Source organism: Pristiophorus japonicus, chromosome 11 (assembly GCF_044704955.1).
Source record: "Pristiophorus japonicus isolate sPriJap1 chromosome 11, sPriJap1.hap1, whole genome shotgun sequence".
Classification (NCBI taxonomy): domain Eukaryota; kingdom Metazoa; phylum Chordata; class Chondrichthyes; family Pristiophoridae; genus Pristiophorus; species Pristiophorus japonicus.
The window spans coordinates 79491470-79518013 of NC_091987.1; the positions used below are offsets into that span (position 1 = coordinate 79491470).

The window sequence follows — 26544 nt, forward strand, 5'->3', positions numbered from 1 at the left end:
ACTCAATGTCATAAGTCAGTGCATTGTTTTTTTTAATTTTGGGCGAATATTATGGTGAAGGGGTGGGGGCTGTCCAGATCTGCCTCCATAGAAGTTTCTTACTTTGTTGCTTAAATTATGCTGACCTCAACAACCTGAGACACTTAAGCACTAGGCAACTTTTATATGAACCAGCAAATAAACAATGCAAGGGGATAGGTGTTCATTGTTTATCCTTCGCTATAATTTATGGTGTATTAATAGCTAGGAATGATCAAAAGACAGCAGTATTTGAAACGTAAACAGTTTATAACTCACCTGAATCTAGAAGTAGAATGATTACCTTATACTTATTATCTCTTTCATTATTATATTCTGTGGAGTCCAGTAAGGTGGTTTTATTCTTTTTTGTTTTGAATTGTGTTTTTTTAACAGCTGGTAGGTGTCATTGCATTTTCCAATGCACAATGACATCCATGCTATAAGGTCACAATGATGTTGCTGATGATATAATCAGTGAGATTGAATGATAACCAACAGGAAATATATACAAGTGTGTGTGTGTATATACTTCAACAAAAATTTTCCAGATTTCAGAAGTGCTGGTGTCATAAATGCACAATACAAGATTTATGCTGTTATATCAAAGTTGTGTTCACTATCATTTTGGATTCAAGTGAGTTATCAACAGTCTTCCGATTCATGCTAACTTTATTTATTCAGATTTCTTTTTCAACAATTTTCATCTCGGGAAATGTGGAAGCCAAAACTTTGAGTAAAATTGATACCATTTTGATCATTCTTGTTTCAGAGATTAATGAAGAATGGAAAGGGGGAGTTATGCTGTGTTTTCTGGATGATGGTAGTGGCATGGATCCTAGTAAGTACATTCAGAATGACTATATCAGTGTTATCTGTAGTGCTAGAAATTTGCTTGGGGTGGGGGGGGGGGGGGGTTCCGATTGGCTACTGTAGCTTCGATCGTGGAAACCCTGAATGCACCATGTAAACAGGGTTTCCACCAATCTTCTGTTGCAATTTGGAATGCCCCTGAGGAAAATCACACCATAGTTTTTTTTAAACCATGTGCAGCTTAAAAGCATTAACAAATTTCAGACAAACCTATGCCTTGGGAAAGCTGTCTTAACATTGATACTTAGTACCCCTCCCCCAATTTAAACATCAGCCTGACTTGATAATGGTTCTTAGAAATTGAGGATTCCATATGCTAAAGTAATTAGGCTGTGGGAAAGGAATAGAGACATGGAAATGGAGAAGCTGCACTCATGGAATAACAGAGAAATAAGAAAAAAGTTGAAGCTGCTAACTGAAAGGATAAGAGCTATAAAAACTATATAACTAATTAAATGAAGATGCATGCAACAAAACAACCATTGCATGAACTTGAAATTCTAACTGATGATATAATGGTAAAATTCTAGTTACCTGCACAAGTGACTTTGAAATCGGCATTAGTATTTTCCATGGGTCCAAATTTGGTCAGAGCTGAGGCCCACCTATTTCTCGGCGGTACCCGGGCGGTACTTCAGTTTTTTCCGCCTGCTGCCGCTGGGGTCAGTCAGGTGGGAGTTTCGCTGCGGTTCTGTCGGCGGCAGTGGCAGGCAGTGGGAATTGGCGGGCGCGAGCGGGTGGTGGTAGGTGCAGACCTCTCGACTTTGCAAACATCAGAGGCTGTGCACTGCGCTTGCGTGAGATTTGCGATATTTTTTTTTGGTAGGTTCTTTGGGCGATGACATCATTTTTGCCGCGATTGGGGCTGATGGCACAGCTACACATGCTCATAAAAGCTATGCACTCACTTGCATCTGCCAGTTGCAGAGAGGTTATATTTGGAGAGAGAGAAACAAAATCTTCATTCGCCATCCATCTAGGAAAGTTATAATGAGCGCAAAAAAAGATTCCAAGAAGTCTGATAGAGGGACGCCCAGAGAGCTCCCTGGCTTAATGAGGTGGAGCTGGAGGAACTTGTATCTGAGGTGGAGCGCCGTTCTAAAGACCTCACCTGGGATGGTCGTGGCAAGCCTCCACCACCCCAATATAGATGCATTTGGAGGGAGATTGGTGAGGTCATGTGCTCAGTGGGCAACATTGTGTGGGATGGAGACCAGTGTCAGAAACAATAGAACGATGTGGTTGCATCAGCAAAAGTGAGTAAACATTTATTGTTGCACTCCTGTACTACTCTAAAAGGTTGTGTGTGTGTGTGTGTGTGTGTCTCTGTGTGTTGCATGAGCAAAACGGGCAAAGGCTGCAACTTTTCTTTCTGCAGAAGAAAACATCAGCCAACGCATCAAGCCTGAGTGGCACGGGAGGGGGCCCACCAGATATCATTGAGTTGACCAGCCTAGAGGAGCTGGCCTTTGCGTTGGTGGGTGACCACTCCCATGCCACCACAAAGGGTGCTGCAATCCCATGCTAGAGCATGGTAAACTTATACTAATCTCCGGTCGGCGTTACGCTCATGTCATGCAAGGTCATGCAATGTGAAGTCAAATGCCTTTTAACGCATGGTGTGTCGGCCATTAATGGTGTGCTCAAGTAGCGATGGAAGTCCTTGAAGTAAGAATGTAAAATGTTACGGATCACATGTCAGCTTGAACAACCCCCCCCCCCCCCCCCAGCTATACACTTAAATGTTGTCCTCTACTTGCAGATGTTGATTCGGACAACACCGAGCAATGCACCCCATCCACCTCTGACACACAAGGACAGTGTGTGACACCAACGCCTTCCACCTCGACATTTTCAGCAGCCCAACACACCAGCTCCTTCCTCTACAACTCCCCCCCCCTCCCCAAGATCATCCACCTCCGCCACCCAGAGATACGAAGACTAGGAAGGAGAAGTGCCAGCCTTCGAACCACTTAAGTTCGAGGAGCTGCAAGAGGAGGACTCCAGCCTCCTGACCTGTGTGCCACCTGTTCGGCCAACATTGGTGTTGAGGTCTGACTTTTTGGGATTCGAATCGGACAAAGCAGGAACATGTGGTGGGAGGCGTAGAGGCCGTGCCGGAAAAGCCGCCAAGCCGCAACCACCCAGGATGATGCAACAATCCGATGAGGATGCAGGGCGGCTTGCAGCAATTCAGGAAATGGTCCAGCTATCGAGGACAAGCGCCGACCTAGCTTGAATCTGCTGCAGGCCATGGCTGGGATAGCTGCCAGCATTGACACCTTTGCTGAGCAGCGTACTGCCAGTATGTCGCGGCTCATTAGTGCGGTGCCGTCCACATATGATGCGATTCTTTAATGCGTCCTGTCATCAGGCGATTGCGCTACAGCAAGTAAGGGTAATCAATGCAGGAAGGCTGCCATTGAGTGAGAGACAGTTGCACAACTTGGAGGGCACACATTAAGGCTTGCATTTCAGCCCACATTTTCTTAGGTCCAACATCGCGGAGTCCCACCTCTGATATGACATGTTCCTCAGTGACCTTGCAGTTCATTATATATCTTTTTCCACCTTATATACTTGAGCTCATGCTGTTCTCGCTATCACACATCCTGCCACCTGATGCAGCATTACATGATTTCATTGGCCCAGAAATTCCTCTGGGGGTCTTCCCACAAGCAATTGCCTCCTCGCTAGAGATTTTTTACGAATTTACCTGGTGATCTAGGAGACACCCTGATTTTTGATGGGGAGGCCTTCTCCTCCCGCGTTGCGAAGCGTGCTCCCGCCCAGAGGGTTCCGACGCAGAATATGCAGTCATGTGTGACTGCTCAGCTAATCAGGTAGGTGGTTCACAGGTTCCCATTAATAACACTGAGACACATATATCTATGAGTGCTCAGTGCTATTAATGGGAACAAAACCAATCACACAAAATAATAAAAAATAAAAAACAGACCACACATATTTAAAATTAATTGAAATTAAAGTTATTATGTCTTATAAAAATAAAAAATATTCCCAATTCAAAAAAAAAAAGTTTTTTTAATTATGGTTAAAAATAAACTTACCGTAGTGGGGAGGTTTTTAACAATAACCTATGTGTTTATAATTTTATTTTACAATTTTTGTGTGTTTTAAACACTTGTGCCTGTAAAAGTATTGCACGCTGAAAACCGCCTTTTCTGATGCCTTCTCGGGTCTGTAGAAACTTCGTACCGGCCCAGAACATCGGAATTTCCATGCCAATATTGCCTATATACTTTGACATAAGCTCATATCATCTGTGCACTCACATTCTGTCTGTCATGTCTCAAATAAAGCAATGTGACTGAGTACTGTAGACTTGAGTAAGTGTGACCTTAGTCTCTTTATTCTGACTCCAGAGTGCTGGCGCAGCATGGGAGGCCTGCTTATATGCAGTGCTCCCAAGGGATGATGGGATCCCTTGGGACTCCAACAGATGTGCCCTCTGGTGGTGGTAGAATGCTAGTTACAAGCTATTGCATACATAACATTGTCAATAACTCTGTTCTGCCTGCAATGGTCTAAAAACCCTTATAGTGCATCTCCATGGAGCCTTTAGTGTGTTTCAGAACTCATTGCCACTTCCTTGCCACACCTGCCCTGCAACGGAGTACTTTTCATTTACATCTGTGAAGTCATTCTGTGCAGTTTAAGGTTGATCTGAGAACTCATTCTGAGCCTCTGATGGTGCAGCATATGGATGCTACCCGAGATATGCAGCACTGGAACACTGCGCGATTCTCCCTGCCGCACGATTTGCAGCCAGCTCAGACCACCTTTTTGCCAGCGATCGTTCTGGCGGGTGGGAGCACGATCTTAGAGGATCGTGCTCAAGGAAAATCCCATTTTTGGAGCCTCTGGCATGGGCAGATGGCAGGAAGTTGCGCCGCCATACTTCATGGAGGAAACTCCTGCTGGGCGGGACCTGGGCAGCAGGTGGGCAGTACGTGAGGAATCTTTTTTTTTTTATTTGGCCGGTACCTCTGCAGCTGTGGGTGGTACTCTGACCAAGTTCGGGTCCAATGTATGTTCATCTTAGACCAGTGAACCAAAAGGTCTAGACTGACTCCTCTGGGTTAACATACAAAATGGGCACATATTGAGAATTGTTGAGTCAGGTCAGCGAACTTCCAAAATACTTAATTGTTTCTTGTTGTTTGGTTTCAAACCTAGGACCAGTTTACTTGGAACTGTTTGTGAAAGTGGCAAGATATTTTATCAGTAGGATATTTTCAGCAGTGCTTCTATTTGTCTTAACCGAATACTTTATGGATCTAATTTTTGTAGAATTTATTTTTAAATTACTGTAGAAATATCTTTTGTTTCTCATCAAACATAAATATAACATTCACAAAAAGGAAAGTAAAACGCCACATAGAGTACTTACTGTCAGTTAAAATGAAAGACAAGGATAGAATTCCACTTAACAAAAAACATAATAGGTCTTTTTCTATAATTAATTAACTTAACAAAATCACTATCAAAAATTATATGTTTCAAAGTAATAGTGTGTCATTAGTTATGGAGAAAACAGGCCGTTGTGTCTTTGGGCCTTTCCTAACCTCCTTGCCCTAGATTATTTTGGCTCATATATGTTTGATCACTCTCATAGTTGAGCCCTGACTCCCCATACCTTTCAGAGTATTTATCTTTGCCTTGAGAGCTAGATAAACTTTCAGTAGTATACCACAGAAACAAACAGTCTGTTCAGTAATTGCTTTTGGTTACTGGACTTAATATATGCCTTCATAAGATCCTACTCTAATCTTCAAAAGCAGTAAAGCTTCATATCAGATTTTGATTTAGGTTTAAAATATCAAATTAAATTATTTTTCAAAAGATAAAACAAGGAAATGAGTAACACAAAATATAATTATAATTACAGTAGACATTTTTCCATTTAATTCCTTGAATGAACAAATAATAAGATTGCAACTCTGAGGACTAAGATAACCCTTTGTAAACGACTGTTAAATGATACAGCATCTAATTTCCTTGAATTTCTTACTACTATGGGAGCCTGATTAATGTAAACTGTTTCTTGGAAATTCAATGTTTTTTTTCTCTTTCAGGAGTTTTAAACTGACCAGTTCATTCTCTGAACCTCAAACACTATTGATTTAGACAGATTTGATCTTCTCATGGCCCAGAAACCAGTTACTGAGAACTTCTGAATTTTGAGTATCTCATTCCGCAAATTTAAAACGGAACTGACGGTCAGATACAAACTGAGCCGCTCACACAGCATTGTTTAAGTTTGAATTATTCCTCCTTCCAGCTTGTAACTACCAAAACTTGCAACGTTCTATTGAAATAAGCTTAGTACTGGCCATGTGAACTGCAGTCATTTTATTTTAAAAATCTGCTTGTGTATTTTGACTGAATTTAAAGGAACAGCCACACAAAATCATAACTGGAGAAAATACCTAATTTTTGCCTCACAGGTATCCTTCCATTTTTTTGTGAAAGGGAATTTCTAAGCAGTTATTGAGGAACTTAAAAAATTGGAGGAGTACTGTACGTGATAAGAAAATAGAAGGCCATATTACTTAATCTCTTCTCAGAACCCTGGCGAACTAGTCTCACCCTGAAAACCTAGCAATAACTTCTTACAGCTGACAGTTAGGAACATAGGAACAGGAGTTGACCATTCAACACCTGAAGCATGTTCCACCAATCAATTAGATCATAGCGGATCTGTACCTCCATTCCATTTACCTGCTTTTGATCATATCCCTTGTTAATCTGATCGAATAAAAATCTGTCAATCTCAGTCTTGAAATTTTTAATTGACTCAGTATCCACAGCCTTTTGGAGGAGAGAGTTCCAGATTCCCACTATCCTTTGTGTGAAAAAGTGCTTCCTGATTTCATTCCAAATGGCCTAGCTCTAATTTTAAGATTTTGTCCCCTTGTTCTGGATTCCCCACCCAGAGAAAATGGTTTCTCTGTTATCTACCCTATGGGAAGCCCTTATCTATTTAAATATCTTGATTAGATTATCCCTTAACCCATGAAACTCAAGGGAATACAAACCAAGTTTTTGCAACCTGTCTGAATAATTTAACGTTTTAACCCCTGTTGTCATTCTGGTGAATCTATATAGTACTCTCTCCAAGGCCAACATATCTTTCCTTAGGAGTGGTGCCAAAAACTGAACGCAGTATTCCAGGTGGGGTCCGACCAAGGCTTTGTACGACTGAAGTATCACTTTCTCACTTTTGTATTCTAACCCCCTCGAGATAAAGCTAACATTCCATAAAGCTTTATGATTACATTTTGTACCTGTCCATTAGTGACTAGTGATTTGTGTACATGAACACCCAAGTCCCATTGCTCCTCTCAGATCTAAAGCGGATCACCTCACACTTTGCAAATGTGTGGGGAGCTTGAACTCCATCTGCCATAGTTTTTCCCACTCCCTTAGTCTGTTTATGTCCCTTTTGTAATTTCCTGCTCCCATCTACTAAACTTACTGTGGATTCTAAGATTGTCATTTGTAAAATTGGATATACAAATCTCTTCCTTCATCCAAGACAACAATATGTATGGTGAAAAGCTGAGGCCCCAGAATAGACCCTTGGGAAACACCACTTGTCACATCCCGCCAATCAGAGAACGTTCCATTTATCCCTACTCTCTGTTTCCTACCTTCAAACCAATTGTCGATCCATGCCTCCAATTCCGTGCTCTTTAATTGCTGCTAACAATTTCTTGTGTGGAACCTTGTCAAGTGGCTTCTCGAAGTCCATATAGACAATATCCATAGGCACTCCCCACTATCCATCATACTAGTGACCTCAAAAAATTCAACTAGATTAATCATGACCTACCATTCAAAAATTCATACTGCTTCTCATAGATCAACTCATACTTGTCTCTGATAGATTCCAGTAACTTCCCCACAACAAATGTTAAACTGGCAGGTCTATAGTTACTTGGTTTCTCCCTTCCCCACAACCCCTTTTTTTTAAATAATGGAGTTACATTTGAAAATTAAGAGAAGAAACTTATTAACATTCAATGATTCTTTGTGCTATTATCATCAACAATATTAAGACTGCCATGCTGAACAACAGTACTATTGTTTGTGCAATGCAGGGAAAGTTCAATCCTCTGTGACTTTGGAAGTACTTAATGCTAACTTTGGGCATAAAAGTAGAAAATGTTTCACTTTCCAGTATATTATTCACCTTGAAGAGCACAAAACTCTATCATTCAACAAAGTACTATGATTGTTATTAGTCAAGCATGCCAGCTGCTTAAATAACAATGAAATGAGTTCTCTAGCAACATGCCAACTGTTTTTTGTATAGGACAGTAAACATATGAAAATAGGATTATAACACGTGTTCTGCATTTCACAGATAAAGCAGCTGACATTATTCATTTAGGAAAATCTATAAAGAGGATCGCGGGTACCCGACTCATTGGACAGTATGGAAATGGATTGAAGTCGTGAGTTTCAGAAACAAGTTTATCTTTAGTCTTGCAGAATAAAATAGTTCAGCTCTTTGAGATTGAGTTTTAAGGTGAAGAAAATGTAGTCAGTGTCATATTTTTCAGTTTTGTTCTGCTCTTTGGAAAATGATTCTGAGCTGTTGGATCTGGAAGTGTCATATAAAAGAAGGTATCTGGTCTAGGATGTACAATATTGTTTGTACAAACAGGTTGTATGGTTGGATCAACATCCTGGAGTTTTTGCTGATTTATCTTTGGAAGAGGAAAAGGCAAATATTTGCAGAAGCTTTCCTCCGGAGATTAAATGGGTTGGGTAAAATCCTAAATAAAATGGTTTTAAACCTGAGATTTGTCTGACTTTGTAGGAAGAAGCACAAGTTAGGAACTGGGAACGCCAACATATTTAGTTCGAAGGCCAAGCTGGGAAACGCACAAGCTTACAGGACAAACCTGGAAGCCAAAGATGGGTGACAGAGGTTCCTGGGAGCAAAATGGAAGCAGTCTGCCAAAGCCATTTTGGTTGAACTCAATGATTCCCCCTCCCCCACCCCCACTAGCTCTGCTACTGCAAGTCTTCAATATATCTACGAATAGAAATTATGGCCCCAAGTTTCCACATGCGGCAAAACAGACGCCCCTCCGAGCTGGGCGCCCGTTTATCGCGCCGAAAACGGCGCCTGAAAAAAACCGCGCTATTCTCGAGCGCTTTGCAGCTCGATGTCTGCTTGGCGCGGCGCCCAGGGGGCGGAGCCTACCACTCGCGCCGATTTTGTAAGTAGGAGGGGGCGGGTCCAATTTTAATGAGTTTTTTTCGTGCCGGCAACCCTGCGCGTGCGCGTTGGAGCGTTCGCGCACGCGCAGTCTGAAGGAAACATTGGCACTCGGCCATTTTAAAAAGTGCTGCAGAAAAAGTGAAAATTTGTTTATTGAACCCTTGCAAAGGCTTGTATTTTAATTTTCTTGATATTTCTGTGTGTGAGGGTGAGGGAGTGTATTCTGTAATTAAAGATAGACTGTGATAAACGGGACACATGCACTTGTTTGAGACTATTCAAATTCTTTGTAGCTGTTCAATTTTTAACATTTTTTAATAAAACCACATTGCCCTTCCATGATCAGCACTGAGGCTTCTTGCAGCTTTCTCCCCCTGCCGTCCGTCAGGCCTGACGGCAAACGGCTGCCTCAAACACTGAGGCTTCTTGCAGCTTTCTCCCTGCCTCCGCCCCCCCCCCCACCCGCCGTCAGTCAGTCCCGACGGCAAACCGCTGCCTGAAAGGCCTGCCTGAAGCACTTTCACACAGGTAGGAACATGGTTTATTTAATCTTTTCTTTGCTTATAAATTTTTATTCAGGTTAGATTTATTTGTATAATATTTGTATAAGTATAACTAAGGATTTATTGTAGAATTTAATGACTTCCCTTCCCCCCCCCCTCCCCCCCCCACCTCGTTCCCGACGCCTACTTTGTAACCTGCGCCTGATTTTTTAATGTGTAGACAAGGTTTTTTCAAGCCTACAAAAATCTTCACTTGCTCCATTCTAAGTTAGTTTGGAGTACGTTTTCACTGTGGAAACTTTCAAATCAGGCGTCAGTGGCCGGACACGCCCCCTTTTGAAAAAAACATTCTGTTTCGAAAGTGAAACTGTTCTACCTGACTAGAACTGCAAAAAACTTAAATGTGGAGAATTCCGATTTCTAAGATACTCCGTTCTCCACCAGTTGCTCCTAAAAATCAGGAGCAAATCATGTGGAAACTTGGGGCCAATCTAACTATGTTTACCTTGTTTATTCCTTTCACCATTTGGAACACCTCTATCAAATCCCCCCTCAATCTTCTCAATTTGAGAGAATGCAACCTTTGTTGCTTTAACCGTTCCTTATAACTCGACCAGCTCCATTGGGTGGGCCACATCGTATGCATGCCCGACACAAGACTCCCTAAGTAAGTGCTCTACTCGGAACTCCAACACGGCAAATGAGCCCCAGGTGGGCAGAGGAAACACTTCAAGGACACCCTCAAAGCCTCCTTGAAGTAGTGTAACATCCCTACCGGCACCTGAGAATCCCTGGCCCAAGACCGCCCAAAGTGGAGGAAGAGCATCCGGGAGGGCGCATGCAGAAACCAAGTGCAGACAGCGGAAGAAGCGTGTGGCAAACCAGGCTCCCCACCTACCCTTTCCCACAACCTCTGTCTGCCCCATCTGTTAGAGACTGTAATTCCCGCGTTGGACCTGAGAACTCACTTTGAGTGGAAACAAATCTTCCTCGATCTTGAGGGACTGCCTATGATGATGATAACTCGGGCCCCTCACCTTTGTCACACTTTTTCCCAAGACCATTATATCTTTCCAATAGTGAGGAGCACAAATTTGCGCACACTATTCCCGATGTGACCTAACCATCATTTTGTTTAATCATCATGTCCTCTACTTTTGTTTTCAGTAACTCCTGATATAAACTTCAAAATCCCTTTTTTAATCTGTCTAGCACTTTTAAGGATTTATGTATAGAAACATAGAATAATAGAAATTTACTGCGCAGGAGGCCATTTCGGCCCATCGTGTCCACGCCAGCCGACAGAAAGCCGCACAGCCCTTGGTCAGCAGCCCTAAAGGTTACATATAAACCTATGAACAATGACGGAAAGGCAAAGAGCACCCAGCCCAACCAGTCGGCCCCACACAACAGTGACACCCCTTATACTGAAACATTCTACACTCCACCCCAACCGGAGCCATGTGATCTCCTGGGAGAGGCAAAACAAGAGAAAAACCCAGGCCAATTTTGAGAGAACAAATCTGGGAAAATTCCTCTCTGACCCATCCAGGCGATCGAAACTAGTCCAGGAGATCACCTTGGCCGTATTCGATTCCCTGTAGTACTTACCATTATATCTGCACCGTCCAACAAAAGGTCATCCAGTCTAATCCCAATTACCAACTCTGGGTCCGTAATCCTGCAGGTTGCTGCACTTTAAGTGCCCATCCAATCATCTCATAAAAGTGGTGAGGGTTTCTGCATCCACCACTCTTCCAGGCAGCGAGTTCCAGATCCCCACATCCCTCTGCGTAAAAAAGCCATCTCCCCTCAAATCCCCTCTAAACCTTCCACAACCATCTTAAAACTATGCCCCTCATAATAAATCCCTCCACCAATGGAAATAGACCCGTACTATCCACTATGTCCAGGCGCCTCAATATTTTGTATACCTCAATGAGGTCTCCTCTCAACCTCCTCTGTTCTAAAGAGAACAAACCCAGCCTATCCAATCTGTTCTCATAACTAAGTTTCTCCATTCCAGTCAGCATCCTAGTAAATCTACTCTGCGCCCTCTCTAGTGCAATCACATCCTTCCTATAATATGGCAACCAGAACTGCACACAGTACTCCAGCTGTGGCCTAACCAAAGTATTATACAATTTAAGCGTAACCGCCCTGCTCTTATATTCTCAGCCAATAAAGGCAGGCATTCCATATGCCTTCTTAACCACCTTATCCACCTGGCCTGCTATTTTCAGGGATCTGTGGACAAGCACTCCAAGGTTCCTTTTATTCATCTACACTATTAAGTGGCTTACTGCTTAATGTGTATACCCTTTCCTTATTAGCCCTCCCAAAGTGCATCACCTCACACTTCTCTGCCCACCTGACCAGTAGATTGATATCCTCCTGCAGCCCATGACTTTCCTCTTCATTATCAACCACACAGCCAATTTTAGTGTCGTCTGCAAACTTCTTAATCATACTCCCCATATTCAAATCTAAATCGTTGTTATATACCACAAAAAGCAAGGGACCCAGTACTGAGGCCTGTGGAACCCCACTGTAAACATCCTTCCAGTCACAAAAACATCCATCAATCATTATCCTTTGCTTCCTACCTCCAAGCCAATTTTGGATCCAACTTGCCACTTTGTCCTGTATCCCATGGGCTTTAACCTTCATGACCAGTCTACCATGCGGGACCTTATCAAAAGTCTTACTAAAGTCCATATATACTACATCGTACACACTACCCTCATCGACCCTCTTGGTTACCTCCTCAAAAAATTCAAGGTTAGTCAAACACGATCTTCCCTTAAAAATCTGTGCTGGCATTCCCTAATTAATCCTTGCCTTTCCAAATGTAGATTTATCCTGTTTTTCAGAATTTTTTCCAATAATTTTCCCACCACCGAGGTCAGGCTTACAGGCCTGTAATTACTCAACCTATCCCTTTCTCCCTTCTTAAACAAGGGTACTACATTAGCAGTCCTCCAATCCTCTGGCACCATGCCCAGATCCAAAGAGGACTGGAAAATGATGGTCAAGGCCTCTGCTATTTCCTCTTTTACTTCGCTCAACAGCCTGGGATGCATTTCATCTGGGCCTGGGGACCTGTCTACTTTAAAACCTACTTCCTCTCTCACTATATTTATTTCATCCAGAATTTTCTGAATTGAACTGTGTTTGCCAGTTATTTGCTCATCATCCGACATATCTTCTTGTCACTGCTAACATAGTGAAGGCCATTCAATTTTTGCAGATTTTACTAAGTTTGTGAACCAGCAAACTAACAATATGCTGCATAAATAAGTTATAGCTATTCCATTAACTCGTGGTAGTCTATATCTTATGAAGTAATAAAAACAGAAAATGCTGGAAATCTCAGCAGGTCAGGCAGCATCTGTGGAGAGAAACAGAGTTATCGTTTCAGGTCGATGACCCGTCATCAGAACTGGTGAAAATTCGAAACTAATAGATTCCTGAGGAGCATTGAAAGGAAGAGGGGAGGAAAGAACAAAAGGGAAGGTCTGTGATAGCATGGAAGACAGGAGAGATTTCAGAGACAAAAGGGATGATGAGCCAACTTGAGATGGTAATGGCAGGTTAGAAAAAGGTGAGTTTAGATAGGGTGTGAATGGCAGAATAATTACCAGCTGCCATGGGAAACAGAGAGCGAGAGAGAGAAAAAAATACATAAGAGTGGGGGTGGGGGTGGCGGGCTGGGAGGGAGCATTATAAAAATAAAAGGAGGAAAAGGAACAAATTAAGTAAATACTGTAACTGTGTGGGTCACAATCAACTGCCCCTTTGGATCTAATTTTTTTTTGTTTCTTATAGCGGGTCAATGAGAATAGGTATGGATTTCATTCTGTTTACCAAAAAAGACAACACCATGACTTGCATCCTTATGTCTCGAACATTTTATGAGAAAGAAGGTATTGATGAGGTGAGCGAGGAAGAATTTTATTTTCTCGTGTTTTTGTTCTTAATTTGACCCCATAAGTGCTTTGTCGGTACCGTGATTCATCCTGGATCTGGGAGAGCAGGAGAGTGTAGACCAAGTAGAATACCTACCTTCAAATGACAGTACCTTTCATACACTTGGCCAACCAAAAGATAAATGTTTTGACATATTAAGCAGTTAATGAATAGTATTCCGAAGAAACAGTATGTTTACAGTAGTTACAATCTTTACCAATCTTAATGTCAAAACAACAAAGACATTGCTCTTGCGCCACCTTTAAACATTAGATTGACCATTGAAATATGGTCACTCACTTCTTACTTGGTGTACCAATACTATGGAGCTTTATTTTTCTGCTAACTATAAACTCGCTGATGATTGGTGTAAAGTCAGTCATGAAGATATCATTCAAAATCCTTTGAGAAAATGGGAACATAGTATTATAATGCATAGTATTAGAAAAGCCCATTAAAGTCCATCTGACTGGTTTCATTATATTGAAACAAAGGAACATTGGAAAACTGTATCCCTCATAACTACATTAGATTTACCAACATTCACAGTATTAAAACACAGACATTATTTGCGGTCCAAGCCTGGACTTCCTGTAGGTCAGTAGATTCAAACTGAATAGTTTAACCATGCATAGTGACATAATCCAGGCACTACTGTTCAATGGATTCCCATCCAAGTACAGTGCCAACAGTGAAATGATACAGACCAAGGTCCCCTGAACTACATGGCCCTGATATTTCCGGGGAGAAGGAGGGAAGGTTTAGTGGTTAGGAAATCCAAAAGAAAGTATGGGTTTCCTCAGGTCCTGCCAAATTTAATGTCAGGATCTGCTTCTCGGCCACAGCCAGCCAGATTGAGAGGCTGGCTTGCTGTTGGGTGGCTAAGCCAATCCACAGCCAGGCAACGTAAAGGAGAGAGGGAGAGATTGTGTGTCCAGTGGAAGGTAGAGATACATCAAATGAGATGCCCAGAGAGATCGAGGGCCGATGTGGACTTGGTGGGGTGGGGTAGGGGGCAGATATCGTGGATCAGGGGTCCGAGAGAGTTATGTCAGGGGTCGGAAAGTTCGTGGGGGGGGGGGAGGGGTGAAGGGAGGGTCTGATCGGTGGGGAGGTTAGCAGGGTAACTTGGATGAGGAAAACATTCCTACTCCTCTTCGTCCACAATCAGTGCTGGAAAGGCACTCGGCAGTCCTCGCCTCCTTTCAGCTGCTGGGTTTCCCAAGGTCTGGGAAACCTGGCCGACCAGTGTTAAAGCTGGAGCAGAGGCAAAATCTTAGGCACGCAGACCCATTAAAATATTTAAATGAAGGACTTGCCTCCTGAGAGAGGGTTCGTCGCCTGTCCCACCTCCATTAAAACCGGAAGTAGGCGGGTTGTGTTCGGGTTTTAAAGATTTAACTCCCATCCGGCCCAAACCCACCTGTTTTTGAGGGTTAAAATTAGTCTGATTATAATGTGTTTTCATATAACTTGTAGAAGCAGCAACCAGTTGACTTTAACCTTGCATATGCAATGTTCAGCAAGGAAGAATGTGAAAAGAACACAAAATTACAAATCCTATAGAACTATTCTATCCTTAGGCCAAATCAAAAAGGGCTCATTTACAGCTGGACCTGCAGCTCACTGATCTTGCAGGGTGAAATTAATACTATTAACAATGCTGTCTTCTAAGTATCTTCAAGTCATGGGACCTAGTCTACATTCAGAACCCAATTAGGAATGAGGGAATGTCTAATTGAGCTCAAGTTTCACACACTTCATATAACAATACATGAAGGTATGAGAACTTACTGCTCCTGAAACAGAACATGAAAGACTGTGATGACAGCCACATTTACTTGAATAAAGCTGTGCTTCAAATTGAGTTGAAATAAATACTGCAGGAAATGTAGAATATAACAGACTTTGCAAGTAGTGGAGAGAATGGACCTTGCTGCACATCCTTCGCAAACTTTTATCATTTGATATTATAAGCCTTTGTGGATGTTTTACACCAGCGAGGGAAAAAATTGATCTAGAGATTTGACGCGTTTCAACAACCACGTGATCAGCTGAAGATACTCCCAGGGCAATTTTAACCCAACCGGCCTGGAAGAAACGGGATTACAATTAAGGTAAAATGCCCCAAGTGGCTTCCTGCTTTCCCACCTGCTGTTCTCAGCAGGCAGCAAAGGCCTGTAGTTAGCAGGGTCCTTCTTTAAATTGGAGATATTGGGGTGGGATTTGGGGAGTTGGGGGTGGGGGTGGGGGGAGAATCGGAAATTGAACGGGGTGTGGGGGAGTCAAAGATTGGGGCAGTCAGATCGCAAAAGGGTGGGGGTAGTTGGAAATCAGGTGGGGGAGTCAGAGATCGCGGGGGTGTGATAAGCGGTCAGCCAATTGTGGGCTGTGAAAGAGGCTAGCATTTTGGGCTTGGAGGAAACATTCTCGTTCCTCCTGGTCTACAAGTTGTGCTGGTTGTGCTGTAAATGCACTTACCTCATGCATCTGGCCCTTCTCCCCTCTTACCTAGAGAGTTTCTCAAACCCTGGGAAACACTGCCTCCATGGTTTATAAATAAAAATTCCAGTAAATTGGAGGCATACAGCTTCCTTAAATGTTTTTACTGACGGACCCGCCTCCTGAGAGTGGATTAGTCGCTCAACCCGTCCGTTTAATACCGGAAGTGGGTGGGTTGGGGTTTGGTTTGAGATTTAAATATATTTTACTTCTGTCCCGCCCCCAACCCACCAGTCCTTGGTGGTTAAATTCCCTCCCAGAAGTCAGGGAAAGCATGAAAACGGTACTTAATCTTCATTAAAAATGATAGATGGCTCAGGATCTAGCTCTCGCACATGGGACCCACATGCATCCTTCCAGAATCCAGTGTTCCTGATCTCACTGGTCATACCAGCCTTCAATCTTCCACCAAACCTTTGAAAGCATAGCCCGTGGAAAGCCCTGCCTCCACCACCTTTGGGAAAAAAGAAAGACTTGCCTTTATATAGCGCCTTTTACGACCACCGGACGTCACAAAGCGCTTTACAGCCAATTAAGTACTTTTGAAGTGTAGTCATGGTTATAATGTAGGACTGGTGTTGTAAGGTATGGCCGTAGACTCGGCCCCTTGGAAGACCGAGTCCGAACACTATATTTTGGGACCTCGTGTATCTAGCTCCCAAACAATTTCTGCTCTCTTCTTGCACACTCCCACCAGAGTTGAGGTGGGAGCATGCCATAAGGCTCCAGTAATTTCAGCTCTAGAGTCCTAACACAATGTGAGTAAACATATCTGTCTTATGCTGCTTTTGCTTTCCTAATGTGCTGAGCATGTTTGCCTGCAACATTGGGATTCAGGATCTGGCAGATCTGCGATCTTCCCAGATGACCTGTAAGGTATTCAGTGCAACAAGGTGACTAACTTGCAACTGAATCATCTAACTTTCCTCATGACATAGAACTGTTGGCACAATTTTGTTGTAAAGAAAAATGCAAAATCTGTTTGCTATTTTTTTTAAACTAAATAGAATTTGCACATGTCCTCAACAATAATCACTAAAAATGTAATGTTAGCATATAAAGAGGTGCTTTAGATGCCTATTTTATGCTGATTTGACATATCAAAAGGGAAAGGAACAGATGGAATGATTAGCATGAGATTTACACAAGAATATAGAAGTATTTTGTGATTTAAAAAATTTCCCTAACAGATGAGTTTTGCTTTGGTTCCCTAGGTGATCGTGCCTGTGCCATCCTGGTATGTTGCAACGAAGGAACCCATAATAAGTGATGAAAAAAAATTCTCCCTTGAAATTGCACTAATTTATAAATATTCACCATTCAAAACAGAGTTTGATGTGATGCAGCAGTTTGATAAAATTACAGGAGCAAGTGGTAAGAGTATCCTATACAATAAAATAAATGGCTACTGAATTATTCTTCTAAGTTCATACAAGTCGTATAAATTTCTCAGTTGGGATCTTTTATTTATTATATATGAAAAACAGTGAACTCCTTTGAAGTTCACTATCTGAAACCAAACTAGGATCTTTCATTAATTCACAGGATCAATCTAATCTTGGAGATTGTGTTTATGGCTTATGATTTGATGTGAACCCAGCAAAATTATTCTATTACCTCACAATCCACTCACACCATTCTTGAAGCCCTTATGAAACGAAAATCTCATTGTCCATTACAGTAAAATAAACAAGTTTCAAACACTTCCATAATTTTGAACAATCGCTTGGATTCTCTCCTTAACCGTCTCTGCTCCAGTGAATACAGCCTTTTTCCAATTTGGTATATCTAGTATATTTTCATCCTAATAAATTTCCATTGAACATTTTACATGACTCCAATGTGGTTTCTATTATGGGATGCCCAAAACTGTACGCTACACCAACTGCAGCCTAACTAATGTGCAGATTAAACATCACCTTGATTTTTATTCAGTGCCCTTTGCGTATGTATGATTCAGAATCAAATTTGATCTTTAAATGTTTTTTCCATCTGCATCTAGTTTTTAAAGATCTGTGTATTTGCACACCTAACATCCTCTGTTCTTCCATCTCATTAAGAACTTTACTGCTTAGGGTATATTTCCATTCTGTTCTTTTTTCCAATGACTGCTACTTCACATTTTTCTACATTGAACTGCTTTTGCTGTATATCTGTCCACTCCCCTAACATGTCTGTGGCATCTTCTGCATTTTGCCTCACAATAAAATTCATTCTTTTTATTAATTTATTTTCTTAACAGGCACTTTGGTAATTATCTACAACTTAAAATTGAATGATGATGGAGAACCAGAACTGGATATTGAAACAGATCATTCTGATATACTACTGACAGGAATGAAGACAAGTGGAATGTAAGTTATAAAATGGAAACTATAAATACTAGTTTGTCAACATTGAAATGTTGTACTTGAATAGAGTTAGATCAGCAGCCAGTTCATAAATGCAGAATAATGGCTACCTGTGATTCTGCGACAGAGGTCTCAGGATGGCTGGGAGTAGACAATAAGATAGTAATTTAGTTGAGATCTTCATTGTTTTCAACCAAAAGTGTGAAGATTGCTGTGTTTGCCTGTCAGCTGAAGCATGAAAATCAATTGAATGTTATGATAAATATTAACTATTCTTTGCATCGTATACATTTTTGTTGGTATCAAGTGACATATGAGCCTGGATTTTCCTCATTGTTGCTGCCAATTTCAGGCAGTAGGCAGTACAGTGGGTGAGGGTGGGGCGGAATCGGTTGGGGAACTTTTTTACCACTGCCAAGATTTTCCACTGGAAGTGACAGTAGATATTGAATATGCCTGCCCCAAAATGGGTGGGTATTTTCAAAGTAGGTGGTAATAATGTAGTGACAACCTATGTCATGTTTTCCATCATTATTGACTACAACAATAGACAATTATAAATGTATAATGCACCCAGAATTGCTAAGTGTGCTGATAGAGAGGTCTGAGGTAGGCAGTTAGGAAAGGCACAGCACTCAAAATTCAGAACAGCAATCAATGCTAATTTGGAGACCCTCAGTATCCATTGTGATGTGGGCACATTCTCCTTTATGGCAGATATTTGAGGTTTAGCTTGTACCCATTATGATGATTCTAGCCACTGAACATAAATTAAAGTTTGAAATAATCTGTAACAGGTCTTACATAGAAACATGGAAACATAGAAATATAGAAAATAGGTGCAGGGGTAGGCCATTCGAGCCTGCACCGCCATTCAATGAGTTCATGGCTGAACATGCAACTTCAGTACCCCATTCCTGCTTTCTCGCCATACCCCTTGATCCCCCTAGTAGTAAGGACTACATCTAACTCCTTTTTGAATATATTTAGTAAATTGGCCTCAACAACTTTCTGTGGCAGAGAATTCCACAGGTTCACCACTTTCTTGGTGAAGAAGTTTCTCCTCATCTCGGTCCTAAATGGCTTACCCCTTATCCTTAGACTGTGACCCCTGGTTCTGGACTTCCCCAACATTGGGAACATTCTTCCTGCATCTAACCTGTCTAAACCCGTCAGAATTTTAAACGTTTCTATGAGATCCCCTCTTGCCTTCTTAATATATCACTGCTATAAGGTCATGGTGATTTGGCAGTATCTTGTATTGGTGAACAGACAGCTAATAATGGTGGTTGCAAAATTACAATGAGGATAATGTTGAAGGTGCAAAATACATATGAATATATCAATGCCCTTGCATTTTCCTCCAAAAATGTAAGGGCAGGCGATTTAAGATTCTGCATATTTGTATATATTTACAACACAGCAGAAATAAATTAATGCCCTTTTTAGTGGTTTATTTGTAAGTAACATACTGAACTGCATGATATTTTAAATAATGCTGAATTTCTACTTAATGGTGTTCTGCAATATTGTGATTATAAAGATCAAAAAATGATATCAACAATGTCATGTTTCAGCCAACCAGAACACTATTCCTTTAGAGCCTATGCTGCAATATTATACATTGACCCTCGCATGAAGATTTTTATCCAGGGAGAGAAGGTTCACACTAAACCTCTATTTTCCTTGTATAGACCTAGGTAAGAAAATAATTAACTTGTGGCATAATTTTAGAGCTTTAAAGTTGTGCTTAGCTTTTGAAATCCTAAAGCTTAAGTATTTTTTTTCAAGGAGAAATTTGAGCTGCTTTGTTCCATGGCCAGTGAAGATGCTCCAATTTGCTAACCATTCAAAACATTCTTCCAGCCTCCAAGAAAAAAATAATTCCCACTAATATTTAATTCTCACTGTTCAATTTCTAATATGTTCCCCTTTGTTTCCTAAATTTTGCTTATGAATTAAGAGGGGGGTGGGGGGGAGGTCACCCGAGGTCGGTGAGGGGCAGGAGGTCGGCGGCCCGAGTGGGCCAAGAAGAGTTGGCCCGACCCTCCGGAGGGAGCACTGTGGGGAGGAGTGGCTGGCCCAAGGACTGAGGCAGTAGGAGTTCCAGCAGGGTAATGAGGAGAAGGCAGCCAATCGAGGAGAAAGATTATATTGGTGAGTTGGATTTTGACCAGCCCTGTTTTGTGCATGCGCCACCCGGCGGCCAGGAATGGTGCCGGACGAGGGGTGGTGTCGGATAAGGGAGTCCCGGATAAGAGAGGTTCAATCTGTAGCAGATTGAACACACATTCCATTATTACAAATGTTTTAACAAAAATAAGAAACCGGTAAGATATACATAATTTTCAGGCGAAATGTGTCCACGGTGAAATTCAGAACGAGCTGCTGTTGTAAAGGTGGGAAGTATGTTTTCTTGTCAAAAATGTATCACAGTGGCCTTTACTGGAACTAACAATCAATACAAATTAAGGGTAACTAACATTGAAAAAGTGACCTGGATGTTTAATTGACATTCATTGTTATCTCTATAGGAAATACACTTATATTTCCAAAAGGTTCAAAGTACGTGCTTTGAGAGAGGTAAAGGAGGCAGAACTTGCTGTTGAAATAGGTATGGATTAACACTTAATTGATTCTTTCAGGAATAATTACATCAGTAAACATCACAGACTAGCTCCATTGATTTTAATGGGAACCCAAGACTGCCAAGTGGGTAAATCACTACCAAATGAGTGACGTTCACCAAACTTAATTTAATTTCAAGGTTAAATCACAGTGACCTATAAAGAAACTATTTTTTGATTTATGCTGTATTCTCATCATCATTATAGGCAGTTCCTCGAAATCGAGGAAGACTTGCTTCCACTCTAAAAGTGAGTTCTCAGGTGACTGAACAATCCAATACGGGAATTACAGTCTCTATCACAGGTGGGACAGACAGTGGTCGAAGGAAAGGGTGGGTGGGGAGTCTGGTTTGCCGCATGCTTCTTCCGCTGTCTGCGCTTGATTTCTGCATGCTCTCGGCAATGAGACTCGAGGTGCTCAGCGCCCTCTCAGATGCTCTTTCTCCACTTAGGGCGGTCTTGGGCCAGGGTTTCGCAGGTGCCGCTGGGGATGTTGCACTTTATCAAGGAGGCTTTAAGGGTGTCCTTGAAACATTTCCTCTGTCCACCTGAGGATCACTTGCTGTGTAGGAGTTCCGAGTAGTGCGCTTGCTTTGGGAGTCTCGTGTCGTGCATGTAATGATATGGCCCGCCCAACGGAGCTGGTCGAGTGTGGTCAGTGCTTTGATGCTGGGAATGTTGGCCTGATCGAGAACACTGACGTTGTGCGTCTATTCTCCCAGTGGATTTGCAGGATCTTGCCTAGGCAGCGCTGGTGGTACTTCTCCAGCACTTTGAGGTGTCTACTGTATTAGTCTAATGAAAGATCAATTACATCCTTATTGCTCCTAACTATACTTATTCCACGAGGTTACTCTTGGGTAACCTTTTTTTCTCCCACTCTTCTGTGTTGAAAGCAGTAACTTATGCTTGTATGTGTTTTCACCAGTAAAAGCTTTACAGTACTTCACCCAAGCACCCACTATTGTGTATGAATCTAGAGAATGCATTAGCAGGCTGATCATTTATGAGGTTTGAGGGTAGGGAATAAGAGCTGAATTCAATTCTTTCCTAATCTGACATCCACATGTGCACATATTTTCAGCCAAATTGCTTAATATTGATCGAGAATGAGAGGCTATGGCTAATTTTCACCCTCCCTTGCCCAGGCTCAACAGAGGTCAGGAATTGAAATTTGAACTTTATGGTCCATATAGCACAATATCAAAATATGTGGCGTAGTTACCCAGTAAGCTATCGGGTGGGGGGGGGGGGGGGGTGCTTTCCTGCCTGAATTTTGTTAATATTATTTGTTGTTCTGCTTATTCCTACAAACAGTAACATCCAATTTGTGTTCATTATGATCCTTTTGTTCTTTTTTAATTGATGCAGAATTACATAACAGTATTAAAACTGATTATAGTAAGGTAAGATTCGTATTGGAAAATCAGTGACACCTGTCCCTTAATTTTTTTGTAGCTGGAACTTACCAGATGTTTACTGTATCTGCCCCCTTCTTGAATAAGCTTCAGTTATTTTTCTCTTGTGGTAAATACACTATGTGCATTTTATCTAATGATACTGCTAAAACACAGAAGATTTGGAATTACACTCGCAGTGAAAAATCCAGTACATTGGCCTAATTTAAAAGCAGCATATACACATTATCGTTAAACTACTGAGTAAAAATTGATTATTAGAAATGTTTTGGATATTTGGCCAACGATAGAAGCATCTTAAACTTTTTTTGAATTGATATTTGCAGCAGAGGAAAAGGTGCAGGAAGCAAAATTCAAAGTGGGTGAGTTAGAAAAGACCTGTGAGAACAACATGGAAGCACAGGTAAGCCAATACTTTTTAGATATAAATTTTCTTTGGAAAGTAAAACTTTTGTCTATCACAGTAGCAATCATATATTACATCTTCCATTTGTACCTTTCTATATAAAATGAAGATGCTGATTATATATTGACCATAGGTTTCATTTGACTGTCTATGATATGTCCCACACTAAATAAAATGCAAGAGGCAAAATATATATTACACTAAGACTAGATAGAATGACTTTGCCCTCCCACCTCTCAGATGATAAAATATCACGAACATTTACCTTAAAGACAATATATTCCAATCCTAGTTGTATTAGTATGGTCTTTTCAGTTATATGCATGTCTATGAAGAAGGATAAGTGCACAGTCAACTCACGAACATTTAATTGAAATGTTGAGTTTTGAAGATAATCAAACAAAAGGAAAATTTGAATTCTGAACACATACAAATTGGATACTTTGTCAAGCTTTTGATATGAGCTTCCAGATAGAAAAAACACATACATAAAGTTGAATTATTTTGCATCCAATCTGAAAAAGACATTCAGAAAGGGAGCCATTGCAACAGCAACAGCTTTCTAACAATAAAGATAATTTTTCTTTTGCTTTCTGGTATTTTGCTGAATGGTATATACTTTAATGCAAGGAATATAGCGAATAAGGCAGATGAGTTAGGAGCACAGGCAGATACTTGGGAGTATGACATTATAGCCATTACAGAAACATGGCTGAAAGAGGGTCAAGTTTGGCAGATCAATATTCCTGACTACAGGATTTTTAGACAAGACAGAGAGGGGGTAAAAAGTGGGGGGAGGTTGCGGTACTGATTAAAGAAACTATTACAGCAGTGAGGAGTGATGATATGTTAGAGGGATCATCAAATGAGGCCATATAGGTTGAATTGAAAAATAAAAAATGGGCGATCACACTGTTGGGCATTTATTATAGACCCCCAAACAGTGAGAGGGAGATAGAGGAGCAAATATGTAGGCAAATTTCTGTGAAGTACATAGAAACATAGAAAACATAGAAAATAGTTGCAGGAGCAGGCCATTCAGCCCTTCCAGCCTGCACCGCCATTCAATGAGTTCATGGCTGAACATGAAACTTCAGTACCCACTTCCTGCTTTCACGCCATACCCCTTGATCCCCCGAGTAGTAAGGACTTCATCTAACTCCCTTTTGAATATATTTAGTGAATTGGCCTCAACTACTTCCTGTGGTAGAGAATTCCACAGGTTCACCACTCTCTGGGTGAAGAAGTTTCTCCTTATCTCGGTCCTAAATGGCTTACCCCTTATCCTTAGACTGTGACCCCTGGTTCTGGACTTCCCCAACATTGGGAACATTCTTCCTGCATCCAACCTGTCCAAACCCGTCAGAATTTTAAACGTTTCTATGAGGTCCCCTCTCACTCTTCTGAACTCCAGTGAATACAAGCCCAGTTGATCCAGTCTTTCTTGATAGGTCAGTCCCACCATCCCGGGAATCAGTCTGGTAGTAATAGTAGGGGATTTTAACTATCCAAATATTGATTGGGACAAATTCAGTGTGAAGGGTGTAGAGGATGTGGAATTCTTGAAATGCATTCAAGAGAACGTTTTTAGTCAGTATCTAGCAAACCCAATACGAGAGGGCTTGGATTTAGTTGGGGGAATAAAGCTGGGCAGGTTGAAGGGGTATTAGTGGGAGAGTACTTGGGTGCCAGAGACCATAATTCAGTCAGATTCAAGTTGATTATGGATAAGGACAAGAATAGGCCTGGAATAAAAGTTCCGAATTGAGGAAAAGCTAATTTTGCTAAGTTAAGGAGTGATTTGGGCATAGTGGACTGGAAGCTACTTGTGGGTAAATCAGTGTCGGAACAGTGGGAGGCATTCAAGGAGGAGATCCGGAAGGCTCAGGCCAAACATGTGCCCTTAAAGAAAATGGGTGGGAATAACAATTCTAGAGCCCCCTGGATGTCTAGGGACTTACAGGGGAGGATTAAGAAAAAAAGGGATGCTTATGTCATATACCAACCGCTAAATACTATAGAATCTTTGGAGGAATATAGAAAGTTAAGAGACAAAATTAAAACGGTTACTGGAATGCTAAGAGAGAGCACAAGAAATTCTTGGCCAGTAAAATTAAGGAAAACCCTAAGATGTTCTATAAATATATTTAGAGTCAGAGGGTAACTGAAGAAAGGGTAGAGCTTGTTAGAGACCATGAGGGTAATCTTTGTGTGGAGGCGGAAGATGTTGGAGGGTTCTTAACGAATACTTTGCATCTGTTTTCACAAAGGAAAGGGCAATGCAGAAACTGCTATCGAGGAGGAGTGTGATATTCTGGATGAAATTATAGTGAGAGAGGAGGTATTAACGGGTTCAGCAGCTTTGAAAGTAGATAAGTCCCCAGGCCCGGATGAAATGCATCCCAGGCTGTTGAGCGAAGTAAAAGAGGAATTAGCAGAGGCCTTGACCTTCATTTTCCAGTCCTCTTTGGATCTGGGCATGGTGCCAGAGGATTGGAGGACTGCTAATTTAGTACCCTTGTTTAAGAAGGGAGAAAGGGATAGGCCGAGTAAGTACAGGCCTGTCAGCCTAAGCTCAGTGGTGTGAAAACTATTGGAAAAAATCCTGAAACACAGGATAAATCTGCATTTGGAAAGGCAAGGATTAATTAGAGGCAGTCAGCATGGATTTCTTAAGGGAAGATCGTGTTTGACTAAACTGATTGAATTTTTTGAGGAGGTAACCAAGAGGGTCGATGAGGGTAGTGCATATGATGTAGTATATATGGACTTTAGCAAGGCTTTTGATAAGGTCCCGCATGGTAGACTGGTCATGAAGGTTAAAGCCCATGGGATACAGAACAAAGTGGCAAGTTGGATCCAAAATTGGTTTGGAGGTAGGAAGCAAAGGATAATGATTGATGGATGTTTTTGTGACTGGAAGGATGTTTCCAGTGGGGTTCCGCAGGGTTCAGTACTGGGTCCCTTGCTTTTTGTGGTATAGATCAACGATTTAGATTTGAATATGGGGAGTATGATTAAGAAGTTTGCAGACGACACTAAAATTGGCTGTGTGGTTGATAATGAAGAGGAAAGTCATGGGCTGCAGGAGGATATCAATCTACTGGTCAGGTAGGCAGAGCAGTGGCAAATGGAATTTAATTCAGAGAAGTGTGAGTTGATGCACTTTGGGAGGGCTAATAATGAAAGGGTATACACATTAGGCAGTAGGACATTTAATAGTATGGATGAACAACGGGACCTTAGAGTGCTTGTCCACAGATCCCTGAAAGTAGCAGGCCAGGTGGATAAGGTAGTTAAGAAGGCATACGGAATGCTTGCCTTTATTGGCCGAGGCATAGAATATAAGAGCAGGGAGGTTATGCTTAAATTGTTAATACTTTGGTTAGGCCAGAGCTGGAGTATTGCATGCAGTTCTCGTCGCCGTATTATAGGAAGGACGTGATTGCACTTGAAAGGGTGCAGAGGAGATTTACTAGGATGCTGCCTGGAATGGAGAATCTTAGTTATGAGGATAGATTGGATAGGCAGAGTTTGTTCTCATTGGAACAAAGGAGGTTGAGAGGAGGCCTCATTGAGGTGTACAAAATATTGAAGAGCCTGGACATAATGGATAG

General features: G+C 41.6%; 1 protein-coding gene across 1 annotated transcript in view; it reads left to right on the forward strand.

Moving 5' to 3' along the window:
- Positions 1 to 26544, forward strand: part of LOC139275778 (ATPase MORC2-like) — a 60707-nt gene that overhangs the window by 24046 nt on the left and 10117 nt on the right. Inside the window, exons 5-12 of the mRNA XM_070892980.1 lie at positions 791 to 859; positions 8285 to 8375; positions 13483 to 13591; positions 17340 to 17499; positions 18368 to 18479; positions 20054 to 20176; positions 21011 to 21090; positions 22848 to 22924. Of these exons, the coding sequence (XP_070749081.1) occupies positions 791 to 859; positions 8285 to 8375; positions 13483 to 13591; positions 17340 to 17499; positions 18368 to 18479; positions 20054 to 20176; positions 21011 to 21090; positions 22848 to 22924 (821 nt within the window). The remainder of the gene's footprint in view (positions 1 to 790; positions 860 to 8284; positions 8376 to 13482; positions 13592 to 17339; positions 17500 to 18367; positions 18480 to 20053; positions 20177 to 21010; positions 21091 to 22847; positions 22925 to 26544) is intronic.